Source organism: Homarus americanus, unplaced genomic scaffold, assembly GCF_018991925.1.
Source record: "Homarus americanus isolate GMGI-L3 unplaced genomic scaffold, GMGI_Hamer_2.0 scaffold30108, whole genome shotgun sequence".
Lineage (NCBI taxonomy): Eukaryota > Metazoa > Arthropoda > Malacostraca > Decapoda > Nephropidae > Homarus > Homarus americanus.
In genome coordinates, this window is record NW_024748109.1 from 1,465,180 (window position 1) to 1,479,703 (window position 14,524).

Below are 14,524 nucleotides of genomic sequence, written 5' to 3' on the forward strand. Positions count from 1 at the left end.
TATCAGTCATATTAAAACAGTCTCTGGGACATTATTGTCAGCTTTTTGTGTAGTATGGTTTGAAACTTGAAAGAATGTAAGAGAAATCTGTGAAATATTGCTAACACAGTGATACTAACACCAGGTGAGTGCAAACTTGTACTGTGCAATATATAATTTTATTAGGCCATGATATTGATTTTCAGGTTGACATAAACAACTTTCTTGTACATAATACAGTACAGATAAAATTACTTTGGTAGTAGTCCATGTTAAGTTGAGGCAATAGTTTAATAACTGCTTAATAACTCAGACAGTGAGTACAGTATATGTTTGTCTTATTAGGTGGATCTGGTGATTTAGTGAAGAGATAAAGCTCCACAGATGATGACATCTCTTATGTTGAATTGTTAGTACGTATATGAGGGTATAAAATAAGAGTGAAAACAAAAGCCCTTTCTGCACCTCTGCAAAATGTCCTATAATTTTGTAGAAGCTAAGTACAGTACAGTAATTTAATTTGTGTATTTTATTCTTATACAATAATTTGTTTAAAAGATATTTTAGTAAAACAAATTCTGAATGTCTTTTTTTTTATAAATGCATTAGTATTAGTACAAAAAAATCTTGTTGATAGTGCATTTTAAATGGTTATATTGAGTAGCTTTTAAACCCTGTTGTGTTGTGTAAGGCTGTGTTGTGCAGTATGGTTGGTGTTTTAGCTCATGGAGATGTGTAGGTCATACTTAATGAAGGGGTTAATGAACCAAGACCACCCTATATAAATTTGAACCTAGTGGAGGTTGGTTAGGTTAGGATAAGCAATGTTCATTTTGTTAGAATAGGTTTGGTTTATTTAGGATAGGCTAGATTTAGACTTGGGTAGGTTATTTTTGGTTAGATTTGGTAAGGGTTAGTTTGCTTCTTTTAAACTGAGATTGGTTAGGATTGATTTACTTAAGTGCTGGTCTAGCTGAAGGAAGTTGTGGTAGATATTAATGTAATGTATAAAGTAAGATGATGTTTAAAGCATTGTAATACAGTAATGTAGTAGAAATACCATGAAATATTTTAAAATGGTTGTTTGTTTTAGAAGAAAAGGGAATTGATGGCAAATGAGGTAAGATGCAAACCTCTGTGTACATACTTTTGAAGAACTAAGGTTATTATAAAGCATCCTCAGGTATTCAGAACTTAAGCACAATTTCTAAAGATGGATTAATTATGTCTTTTCAGTTAAAGTATCCAATTCAGATCTATGAATGATAAGCCATTTACATGTATGTTCAGTCTAGGTGTACCTAATGATTGAAGGACAGGTAAGAGTACGAACACACTAAATTTTTTTAGCGTATATTAACTTCATGAATAACTGGGTACAGTACCTAGTGCTATTTTTTATGACTTACAGTTCCGGCATCACTTTGACACATTCGGTTTATATTCATCATCTGTTGGTTCAAAAATAATGTGAAGCCAGCCATGTTTGTGGTTAACTGGTCACATGGGCCCAAGTCCTCATAGTCTTTACCGTAACTTTTAAGATTTGGGGCCCAATCCTAATGGTCTACACTGCCCCAGTCCTGATGGTTAGGAAAGGTTAGGGACTATTAGAGCTAGGACCTGTGTGACCAGCAACCATATCTTCTGGTTAAGTCTTACAAATCATTCTGTTTTTGTACTATTCTTGATGATAATGTACAGTGATCTCTTATCACTCTACCACTATATGTACTACACTGTACTCGCTCAATAGTCTTACTCTTACTTCACTAAGCTCTTGGTCAGTCTAGATGATACTGTACTAACTTATCTTTACTACTTTCCTTTCTCATAGATTTTTTTTTAATTTTTCTTGTGAACCTAACTACTGTGTCCATCTTCTGTACTCAGTTCATACATCTATTTTCTATGTACATTTTCATTATGTATTTTCTGTGTTCTCTTTCTTGTTTCTGTACCTTTATTGAGAAGACGTATTTTAAGTGCGCTTATCTACCGTTGCTCAACTCATTGCTTATTAAATTACCTTTCATCCTCCTGACCTTGAAATTTGACACCTGGCAGAAAATATGGATGCTTTTTGTTGTTGCAGAACTTTTAAAGTACAGTATAGTGAATTCCCTGTTAGCCTGAACAATTGGTGCAGAGCACTTCCGGGAATGAAGAGATTTCCGCGTAACGAGACGACTCTCAAAGCCGGAAAAAAGATCCCTCAACCTCGAAATTTTCTGGGTCACGGAAAATTTTTCTGAGAAGTTCCAGAAATTGCCCATTACATCATCTCTCAAACCCAGAAAAAAGTCTCCAATTCCCAGAATTTCCTGGGTATTGGGAAAATTTTCTCGGAATTTTCCGGAAATTTCCGGCTTTGGGAATGATTTTCTGAGAATTTCAATTCCGGCTATCAGAGAGTTCCAGGTATGAGGGATTCCAGCTACTGTACTTTATTAAGTCTTGCTTTAACTGAATATTCCTTGCACAGACTTTATTTTTATTTTCAATTCATCCAGAAGCCTCAGAGGTTTATGTTTTTGAGGTTTTACTCTAAAATGTGTTCTGGGGAGCATGATGCCAGAGCAACTTAAGTCGTGCTTCACTTCACGCTATAAAATAACTCAGACTTGCTGCTTATGTATCACTTCTTCCTGTGTGAGGTGTGTTAGTCCTCTCTCAACATGCCTGAGCGTCTTACCTATCAAGGGTTGTATTAATCCTTGTAACTCGCTTACTACTTTAATTTTTTTCCACACATTATCCAGCAGTTTACAAGACTTTTAGCACTAATATTTATAGCTACACTTCTGTTTGTTCATAGAGGCTTAGGTTTTTAACCCCTTTGCTGTGTCTTGACAAATTTGCATAATGATATCAGTACAGTACAATATATTGAATTTGCATATCGATATTTTACTCTTGTAAGTCATGGAGTATTGTACTATATATTTCCTATGGTGAAACTTGTATGTCTTTTCGAGAAGCTTATATAACTCTTTTAAGAAATTTATGTAGACATTCTCCTCGACTTATGACGGGGTTCCATCCCGACGACCAGGCCGTAAGTCGAAAAGGCGAAAATAATACATAGACTGTCGTTTTTTCTTCTCGGCACCACGAGACCTCTCACTTTTAAGCTTGCCAGCCACTTTAAAGGGAATTTACAAACGAAAATTTTGTCGGTACACAGCGCAATCGCTAACAACAACGATGGCCAAACACCAACTGAGCGGGCTACGACGTGGATGCTGTACACCACGAGGCGGCCTAGCCCAAGCTATCATACGGCGTCACATTACAACCAAAGGTCGGGACTCGAAAATACTTAATGTGAAAAATATTTTATACAACCATGGCCGTCGTAAGTCGAGGAGAGACTGTTGTGTAATAGTAAAGGGATAAAGTTTCTGGCTGGCTGAAGACAGTTGGTGGGTTGAACCTAAATTTCTCCAGGACCACAGACATGAATATCACATAAAAACTCTGCAAAGTATCCAATAATGGTTGTACTGTAATTGCGTGAAAATTTTTACAGTGCGTGTTTAGTATTTTGGATATAACAAGTGTACTGTATCTATGTACTCGATAGGGATTTAATGTGCTATTGGTCCTGCATATTAGTGAAGGGGTTAAGAATGTTGTACTCTTTTTTATCTTGTCTTTTGAGGAATTTGATCTCTTCAGTTGGAGCACAATTTTCTCATAAAGGCACTTATTTTATTGTCTCAGCAGTTATATAAATTCATCTTTGATTCATTGCACCATCAGTCACAATGAAAAAAACAAAAGCAATGAGGATATAACATACATTGCAATTACAAGTTTATTGAGGTAGATAGTCTGTCCTTGATAATAACAGATCATATGCAGAATTTTCTGCTTTTTGAGTAATGACTTACCCTGAAATAATTGGAGTGGCATGGACTGTAGTTGCCAAGAATGTTATTCCCTCAAGATATTTTTCTTGACTTTGAGCTCACATATATTTATGATGCAGATTTGCTTGATCTAGACACCTGCTTTATCCTAGCTTATATATTTAATTCCTTGTACAGTTTATTAGTCCACTAACCTCTGCACTCCTGGCACTTATAGGTCTAGCATCAATTCACGGAGCACTCTTGGCACGAGGTAAGACGTAACTACTATACTGTACGTAGCTTTTTACAGGTGTCTTTCATGGATGCCTTTATTTTCTTAATGCTCCTATGGATTAACAAGTTCTTATATGCTTCCCATATGCTTATGTAAAGGTCAGTGCTGTGAGGTATTATCAGGCCACCTAATATAGGTATTAGTGTGGTGATGACAGCCCAGTGCTTTGTTACTTGAGTTTAACAAACTTTTACTTGTAGTTTTGTGAATGTTTTGGGATATGAGGATTTCATCCCAGGAGATTAAATTTAATTTACTATAATTTCAGTTGTATTTTGATATACTGATGAGTTGACTGGTCAGATGGGTCCCAATCCCGATTAGTCCCAACCTAAGCTAATGTAACCATATGTTTTGGGGCTTACTCCCAATGCTTAGGTTGGAGTCTATTATAACTGGGGGGCCACTTGACCCAGTAACCACAGGTAAGGCATGTTAAGCATAAAAAGGTATTACTTTTTTATTCATGTTTCAGAAATACATTACTATGTATATCTCATAATACTGTTGTTCATAATACAGTTCTGTTGTTTGAGTTGGGCTGTACGAAGGTCTTGCCCACGAGGCAAATAGTTTCACAGTTGACAAAAGGTTTAGAGTCACTGGAACGATGTGTTCTAGTTATGGTCTACCATGGGGATTGTATATGTTATTACATGTCTTATAGATGTAAATATAGATACATAAAAGTAATGTGTGTGTATATATATGTTACACGAGAGAGAGAGAGAGAAAGATCAAAACTACCATGAAATTGAGAAAATGCTTCTCAGGAGTAACTAGGCAAACCATGTATGGCGAAGTCATCTGATATATTCAGTTAGTGTGGATGAAGTGGTTCATCCATATGATCTGGCAGTGTATTTGTTCTGTGTTTATAGATGCTATATTGTGTATACCTACAGAGAAATGGAGAATTGAGTATTTTTCTTAGAGGTTTTTGCTCTTTTATCCCCTGATCCCAAAGTTCTGGAGGGCATAGGAGTGATGTTCTCCCATGACAGGTTTGGTGTTTGCTCAGGAACTTCTCAGGGGTTTGCTTTCAGTTGTGGAGTGAAGGTGTATTAAGGCAGGTTCTTGCTTGGGATTGTTAGGTATGTTAGTAGTTAAGTTAATTTTAGAGTTGTATCCAATTTTTATTAAGGGGGTGTACCATTTCCAGTGGCCTTTTCTGCCTTTCAGTACCCCAGCGTCAAACATCTCGCATGGTCTGTCATTCCATCAGTGCTTATTGGTTTCACCTACACAGTTCTGAATACCTCTGTGCAGTACTGTATGTGGGTCGGTCCTTTAACCGAGATTCTTATTATTTATTTTTTTACTACAGTATAGTCTGGGTTTACGCGGATATTTTATACGCGTTTGGCCATTTACGCGGCACCTATCCAGACGCGCCAATTATTAGTTACGCAGTACATTCCTTAATTTACGTGGCAAGCTGCTGGTCGCTGACGTCGCGGACTGTGATTGGGCCACGTATCCTTAGCACCCATGCACCCACTCCGCCGCGAGCTGTGATTGGTCAACTTAACTTTGCTTGCCCTGCCACCAGGGGCGATGAGTCGATGACCTTGACTGCGTCAGTCCCATTGTCTCCCGTCAACAAAACATTACAGAGTTCTTCACCCACCACGGCCAGCCCAAGTCAGTGATAGTAATAGTGAAGATATGGACTTTGAGGGGTTTGACAAGGAGGCCCTGCTAGCCTCTGTGGTGGATAGTGATACAGGTGATACAAGTGATACAGGTGAGGGCCAATAATCTGTCCTCTGCCTCGGAACCAACCCCCCATCCCCGTGTGCCCAGCCATCTCTTCTACTAACGTAAGTGTTAAAAAACCTAATATTATTGATATTTCTCTTAAATATTAATTGTGTGTGCATACCATCATAAAATTAAGATGCTATATTTACTACAACGTACGTATTGTGTCGGAAAAGGGGTAGTCTGGCAGTCGGCCCAGTTTCTATTTCAATTAATCCTATATGTTCTGTTATTTTATTTACGCGTTTTTTTGTTATACGCCGACCTCCCTGGGTTAAATTAGCCGCGTAAACCCAGACTATACTACTTTATATGTAAATGAATCTGTCAAGGGCTTACTTATTAGCTAGAAGTTTCTTGTTACTTAATATTGAATTTGCCTTATTTGAAGTCCAACAGAACTTATATTTGACATCCTTAGCTTCATTTAAACATTGAAGTTACATTGTTTCTTAAGACAGTACTCCTCTTTTACAACGCTTGTAAGAGTGGAAGTTGAGTGTATCCTGCTGATGGTCTTACAAATGGTCAGATAAAAGTTGCCTGAGGTTTATTGCTTTTAATTAGAAACAAATGGGCTGTACATTTGAGGATCTCTCTAGTATCTCAATATATTTATCTTTTTGGCCAGTAATTTTGTGATTAACATAAATAACCTGATTCCAAAAAATGGGACACAAATTGTGTATGAGGAGCTTACTTGAAGCTGAGGAGGATGTCTGAGTACTGGGTGGAGAAAAGCTTAAAAATAACCCATTCTGTGACCATATTGACGATCATGGATTTTTGTTCAATTTGGACCATAACTCGGCAGCTAATGGCCAACATTCTTGACCCCTTTCTTATTTCAAGGTTAATAATGGTTAAATGTGATGTTGGTTTCATGAGAATCATTAATCTTGTTTCAGGTATCTTGGGTAATGATGTAAATGAAAATATGGATACAGTACTACGATATGTTCGGAAGTACCTAGTCCAGGTTAGTCTTCCACACAAACCATCAAGTGTTGCTGCTTTTCTTGATCTTGTGCTCTTGCTTTACCTCTAGCCTTGGTTTTCCCATGCTTTCTGCTTGTTCTTATTGAGGCAACTGGTTCTGTTAATACATTCCTCTTGTCTGTTGCAGCAGTCGGCTCTGTCAACACCAGTCCCGATTGACTTGCTCTGTAATGGACCAACAAACGTTTTTAGGAACTCAAATTGAAGTTGATTATGACCACTTAGTCACTACTTTAGGTATTTCTTGATTCAGCTTCTTTCACAGAGAGTCCTTGTTGATGATGGTTCTTTTGTGTTAGTAATTATATTTGGTTTGCTGCTTCTTTTTAAGAAAGTATAGAATGAAGATGATATTCAGTGTGTTCCATCCTCCTTTATCAGAGTTATGGTTCCTGTCTGATTTAGAAATTTTAGCTAGGACATACATGACCTGCATTGGTAGTCTTGGTTCATTTTAGTAAGGTTGGTCTTGCTTTTGGAAATAATACTATTGATAAGGATTACTGACAGACAGAATCATTGTGTGGTGAAGGTTGTGACAAACAGGAAAGTTCAGGGCTGGGATTTTTTACTTGGAGTTTTCAGAAGTACAGTCAGTTCTGCTACAATGCTATAGTTGTGTTCTTGAAAAACCTCACGTTGTAGGGTTAGGTGCAGATTACTTGAAATCGAAAAAAAAAATTAGTAGTTAGCCTAACACAAAGGATAGCATGGTCTAAATAAATGTTACATTCATATCTAATAATGAAATCATACAGTAAATGTAACACAGTTAATACCACAAAATTGAAGATATAGTACCGGGTAAGCAAAAATCACTGAGGACGCTTCAAAACAACCCACGTGTTTCATCTGATCGTGTGATGGGAACAGAGAGCGCGGGTGTAAAACGCTATTAGTCCGCACTGCGAAACATTATTTTTATTTATTTTTTGCATACAGTATTTATGGGAACAGCTAAATTGGCAATAAAAGGATTAAATTTATAGTATCCCTGTCAAACAAAACACATGAATCAATTGAACATGTGATGTCGAATGTGAACTGTAAACACTGCATAACCCCGCACCAAGCGACAGTACACTTTAAACGTTCAAGTGGAATCGCATTACAGCTAACACGCGTTCGCATTTTACAAATATCGTTCTTCTATTCATCAATCGCGTTATAGCCAACTCGCATTGACAAAACACGCGTTGTAGCAGAAATGACTGTAGCTCCAAAAATACAAAATTTGGAAAATTCCTGGTTGCTTGTAGTATTTGACCTGTGTCTTGTGCATAATTGCAAACAAAGGTCTCTCTCTCTCTCTCTCTCTCTCTCTCTCTCTCTCTCTCTCTCTCTCTCAGTTGTACAGTCCCCAACAAAGGTATCATTAGATTTTCCATCTCTACAATTTCAAATGCTTAGATATGATCCCCAGTGCCTCATCATAAGTTGTATTCCTGCTGGCCATATCTGCAACAGCGAGAGATAGGAGTAGGATTAGGGGAGGGAGTCGTCCTTGTGTGGCATACTACATACTTCAATATAACGAGAAATCCATTAAGCTGTATGAATGTATGATCATTCAAAAACGTATACTGTATACTCATCTTTGCTCAAAGGTTGTGGATGTTGAACTACCAACCATTCAGAAACAGATTGAGTAACATTGCTCAGAAAGCCTTGAATCAAATCGACCCCATAGCTAACTATATTTTTTGGGGGGAATTGTATATAGTGATATGCATATTATAAAAATGGGAAAAGTCATCTACACTGTACAGTCTCATATAAAGTTTGTGACTTACGAAGGTTTCCTCAAAAACAAGCCACCAACCATATTAACCCTTAAAGCCAAAAGACACCTTGTACATCTTTGAACACCAAGCAATGCACCAGAGGATGTACCTGCTTCAGTAGAATGCTCTGATATCCTACATTGTAGGTGGTGTGGCGGGTAACTATGGTGGTGGTGTTTATGATGATTATTGTTATGGTGAGAGGGGTGATTATGATGGTGTGCGTGTGTGGGAGTGACTTGTGAAAGTGGTAATACTGTAATGTGAATAATAATGTGTTCGTGAGTATGTGACTGAATATTTATGCACCAAAAATAGGAAGGAAATCTCACTAAAATGAGAAACTTGGGGTTTCTTAAGGTATGTTTTCTCTAGTTTTGATACAAAATCAATTATTTTAGAAAGGGAACCAGAAATTAAAAAAAAAAAAAAAAAGCTCCCTTATCCACATTTTATCCCATGATAGTCATTGGTATTGTAGCTAAATAGTTTTGTATTGTAAATATTCACTGAGAAATAAGAAATGAAAATGGGACAATAAAACAATAAGCACAATAAGGTCAAATTGCTCTCTAGGAGTGAAGAGGTTAACATCTGAGAAATATAAATTATCTTATGTACAGTATTAGAATGGGTACTGTAACCATGGATTTTGGACTAGATATGATACCTATAAGTTGGATGTGTGTGGGAATTTTTAAAGGCCCCATCTTACTCGTGTTAATGCGAGTTGCTGCACCATCTCATTCTCGGCAGTTTGTTGTGTCGTTAAACATTAACCGAGTGGCTTCAAACTTATCTTAAAGCTGTAACTACAGGCACTGGTAGCCATTTAAATAGCCTAGACATGAGATACAGGAACTGGAACTTTGTGGAAATAATATCTCCGGACATCCCTGAGCTTCCGGGCATGTCATGCTCTCCCTGTCAACCTTGTGTTTGTGGTGCATCATTAGAAGGGGATAATGTTTCAACACTTGATGGCAGTATCACCCAAGCTTTGTGGGGAAAATTATGCATTAGATTATATTATACAACATTTAGTGATATATTCACTAAAATAATGGTGATTATTTTTTCCTGGGTCATTTTTTTGGTGTAGCATTAAAATGGTGGCCAGGCATTGTTCCTTAAAGGTAGGTCATGGGCTGATTATTGCAGGGATCCTTAACCTGTGTACAACTTCATAGATTCTTCTTAATGTTTTGATTGGTGAGGAAATTGTAATATTTATAGTGCACCTGTGGTTGTCCTTCTGACTGACTGGAGTGCCTTTTAAAACTGACCTACCTTGACAGCCACCATTGGCTAATGACCCTTTTCCCAAAACTCAGATCCATAGAACAATACATCCCCTTTTAAATCTGGTACCAGTTTCAATCAAGACGAATGCATTCTTAGTTGCCTATAAATAATTTGCATTCCAGAAATTAACTTGCTTGTATCATATTTCAGATTTGCCCCCAAGCAGTGCAGGGACTTGTTCATTAGGCACCCCCTTATATCCTGTGTAAGGCAAAGCATATTAGTATTAAAGTACCCAACAGGGAAGCACACAGATTTCATGCTTGCCTTCTTAGACTTATATGCTGGGTGGACGAGAGTGCCTCAGGGGGCCATTAATTTTGCTGGCAAGTTACATGTGGTGAAGTAAGAGTTGAGTATATAAGGAGGATTCCCTGTACACTTCATCTGTTTATAGCAGTGTGGTAGATCTCTAATATAATACTGTACTGTGCCAGGACTGTCACTAGGTGGAGAGACATTTGGTCAGGAAGAGATGTGACGTGGCAGGATGGGCACAGTGGGGGTGGAGGGAGGCACACTGACACTACTGTACTGGAGAGCATACTTTTAGTGTACAGTATTTGTGACGTGTAGGCATCAGGAGTGTCCATGGAGGTTCCAATAGGCAGGGTGCTGGAGGTGTGCATGGCAGCTGGGACAGCAAACCTATGTCAATCAGAGGCCAGAGCAAGTTTGGTTGGCCAAGAGTGAACAAGTCGGGCAAGTGTAAAGGCACAAAGTGGGCAAGGCCGGCCGGGAGCTGCGTCTGCAATGTTGGACGGCAATGGGGAAGCATAATTCACAGGGGAATAACCAGCCTGATAAGAGCCAGGACAGGGTAGTGAGTTAGTGAGTGGTGGCAAAGGTCACCATTGTTTGCTAGAGTTTGTTGATGGTTGTAGGGAAGCTTGCATTAGGTATGCAAACCGATGTCTCTTCTCCACCATGTGTCACTTGAGATGTGAAGGAGGGACAGGAAACCTGTCTCAATGAGGAGGGGGGGAGGGAGAACCTGATGACTTGGCAGTAGCATCAGAGTACAAAGCAACTGGTGACATCTAGCTGTGGCCATGATGGGGGAGCAGCAGGTGCTGACTTGGCAACTGGTAGAGCGGGGGTTAGTGAGGTCAGCTGAGTAGGGTGGCCTGGTGGAGGGCAGTGAAAGTGTTGGTTGTAGGAGGAGGGTGTTATTCACTAGGAACAGATGGGCATTTAGGACAGTACCACGAGTCAGCATTATTCTGACGACCGTGACAATGGTCTCTGATTTTCTGGGCGCAGAGGCCAGAGCAATGGTGTAATGTATGGAGCAAGACCTGCACCGTGGGTAATTCATATTGGTAATAGGCAGTCTTGGTGTCCCTGGTGTGAACAGATAACACAGAGGACAGGTCTTGAGAATTACCAGCTCAGCTGGACACTCCTTCCCCATGTTTGATAATGACAGCAACTTGTGGAGTGTTGCCCCGATGGTGGCGACAGATACTGATAATGTTTGGGTTAGTTCCCTAGCATTGCTGATGTCAGTCATCACTGGAAATTGATTAAACATAATGTGGCAACATTCAGCTGCATCAGCTGGTGATGACTTGAGAATAACACCTTCAAACACCTCTGTGCTCAGTGTGCTCAGTGTCTGGGTCTCCTGATTCAGACAATTAACAAAGTTACAGTTCCTACCTCATCTTGTCCAAGAAAATTTTTCACATTTATCGCAGCTGTTGGGTAGAACAAGCATCTTAATGTGGCTTTGGGGACTGGGCTGTAGACACTCACTGAGGCCAGGGTGTTGTTGCTGCCAGTCATTCATGTAGGCACTACAAGTACTGTTACTGGTCTTGGGAGAGGTGGTAGGCTGTGTGAAAAGCTGAGAAGGCCATGGTTTCGAGTCCTCAGGAGCCCTTAGGTGGAGAGAGGGTTCCTTTCCTTTTATTGTTGCTCTATTTTGATTGGTGTACAATATTGTTTTGGTTTTGTAGTATGCAGAAATTCTTTGTGTTCTACAATGTTTTATAATGAAATTTTATGACCAATTAAACATTTAGGTGTGAAGTGGAATAATTTACTGTATATTTAAATAAATACGTACTAAATACATTACTTCGAGGTGCTCGGATGAATGTGACTATTTCATCTAAGTTGTATTATGTTGGTTTTATGCCCATTTCTCTATCTTTCTCCAAAATGGCTTCTTTACCCTTGAAATAAAGCTGATACTATTAGTCTTTGTACCAGACAAAATTTGGTCTTGTTTAGGGTCAAGGGCTGTGCTCAGAGAATGATGACTCAGGGCCTGGGTCTTCATTTCCCACAGCTAAAAGTTCTGTGTATAAGTGCAAGTTGTAGATTATGTGGAGATGTAAACAAAATTACTGTACAGTACAGTATTCATAAAGGTGTCTTATGTTGCCAGACAAGCAAATGTGTTACTAATGCTTGCAGTCTTTAACCTGTGGTTGCTTGGCCTGTTCATTGATAATATTTGATTCTGTATGTTAGCATTAGCTAACGTACATCAGTAAGAACAAGGAATTTATAAAATGTGTAAATTTGATACTTTTGTTACAGACACACAGAGCAGCACTGGGGAGGAAATAGAGTTTAGCAGACTGGCCACGGAACCCTCGGAGATGTCTGCAATTACTGCTTTTGTCAAAAAGGCCGCCACAGAGTAAACATATCCATCGTGGGGCATAAGCAACGGAAAATTGGTTTGGGTATTAATAATGTATTTAAATTGTTCATTTTTACAAGTTGTAGGAAATATGAAGTATTTTCCATATTTTAACAATGATGCACTAGTATTTATTTTTTCTAATTCATGAGGATAATGTTTTGTGAAGGTATTTTGCAAGTTACGCAGACAAGAAACCAACAGTTGATGAACAGGAGAATATTAATACTGTTCAGTATCTTTTCAATGTTACCCTGTATACTGTAACTCTGGTTTAAATTGGTGGTGGTGATAGATTATGGTTACAGGAAGTGACACAGCTGAACTTGAGTTAAACAAGTGCTATCACACTTCAGTTTTAGCTGTTGCAATTGAAATACAGTTTCGAGTTTATCCTGACTACTCGAGGCTTTTAGAATTGATCGATATCCTTTACCTTTTCTGCCTAAACTTGGCTCTACTGCCGTTTACTTCTCTTGTCTCTGGTGCTGGGTATTAAATGTGAGGTCTTAGCATTCTGACCCCAGCCACTTTCTTAAGAAGAACTTTCCGATTGCTAGCAAGTGCTTCATGAGATGAAGTATTTTGAAAGCCTTGATAACTGTTTTGATGTATGATGATGGTACACACAGTAAAAAAAATACCGCACAGATTATGTGTGAAACAATATGACACCACGGACGAGGGATAGTGGAATATGCGCGTTGGTCCTGTATTATGGTGGTAGACCTGCTTTCCTTGCTTGAGGGCGTCCTCTTATCTGTTGCTAACGACATATCCTGCCGTATATATAGTTGATTGTACAACTGAATATGAACACGCATAACCAACCCTCCCGGCACATCAGGTGATGTATGTATCATTACAGAAGTCAACAGACCTCCCATGCGCAATACTTTTTTTTTTACTATGGTTACAATGAAAGACGAAAGTCGTGTCGTGAAATTTGGTGAAAACATATGCCGAAGGGCTTAACTTTTGGTGCACTCTGCCTTGTGGTAGGGGGCTCTCGTAATGTTTCACGAGTTATATTTAATCTGGACAAAACCGTGACACAACTTTTGTCTTTGATTGTACATATATGTCATCTAATACTACACAAAATATTGTAACTGAAATGTTTGATTGTGATGTCAATAAAAAAAGAAACTACTGCAGTAATTTTGCTTTTTTCTTCCACTAAATCATCATATAGATGTGACTGATACCAACTAAGAGTGATGGTTCAGTGGAATTAAAGGGTAATAAAGAGGCAAAATTAGATTAAGAATGGGAGGGGATGTGAGAAAAGTATTCATTCATTCACCTGTAGCACATAGTTTATGACCTCTTATTGTCCTTGCTGAGTACTATAGACCTTTCCTATGTATTATGGTGGAGTGTCTTCAGTAAAGCTCTAAGGCTATAACCATAATTAAAACCAAAAAAGATGTAACTTACAATTAGAACTGTACCGGTTATGCTGTGCACTGATGCTAAATTCTTAAGGTGTTAACTTAAATTAACTATATTTTCAGGCAATGACTGAGACTATAACCAGAATTGGCCAGGTAAAGGATATATTGTGCAGGGTTTTCATTTTAAACTGGCTTATGGCCAAGCATACTGGATTCATTTGACATATGGGCATAATTTACTTGGTTCTGATAAAGAGAAAATTAATAACTTGGCCTTTGTTAATCTAAGAACACATTCTCATGTTCATCTCATTACTTAAGTGCATTGTAGGTTTTTTTCATGTCTTAATGGTTCAAGGTTCAAATCTCCTTTAGGTCCTTTACCAAACTTTAAGTGAAAACCCTGACATGCATCCATTGGTAGAAATATATGGGTTAACTTGAGGGCATTTCCTGAAAGCCTCCCCTGATCCTCCTGCCATTAAGGT

General features: G+C 38.5%; 1 protein-coding gene across 6 annotated transcripts in view; it reads left to right on the plus strand.

The window, feature by feature from the left end:
* Positions 1-13,800, plus strand: part of LOC121880169 (protein wntless-like) — a 44,839-nt gene extending 31,039 nt beyond the window's left edge. For 3 of the 6 annotated variants that reach the window (XM_042387284.1, XM_042387286.1, XM_042387285.1), the window contains 2 exons: positions 4,072-4,107; positions 12,534-13,800. In XM_042387284.1, the coding sequence (XP_042243218.1) occupies positions 4,072-4,107; positions 12,534-12,640 (143 nt within the window). In that variant the 3' untranslated portion in view covers positions 12,641-13,800. Of the gene's footprint in view, positions 1-4,071; positions 4,108-6,803; positions 6,875-12,533 lie in introns of all 6 variants that reach the window. The other 3 variants (XM_042387287.1, XM_042387288.1, XM_042387289.1) reach the window with 2 other exon arrangements.
* Positions 13,801-14,524: the final 724 nt, after the last annotated feature.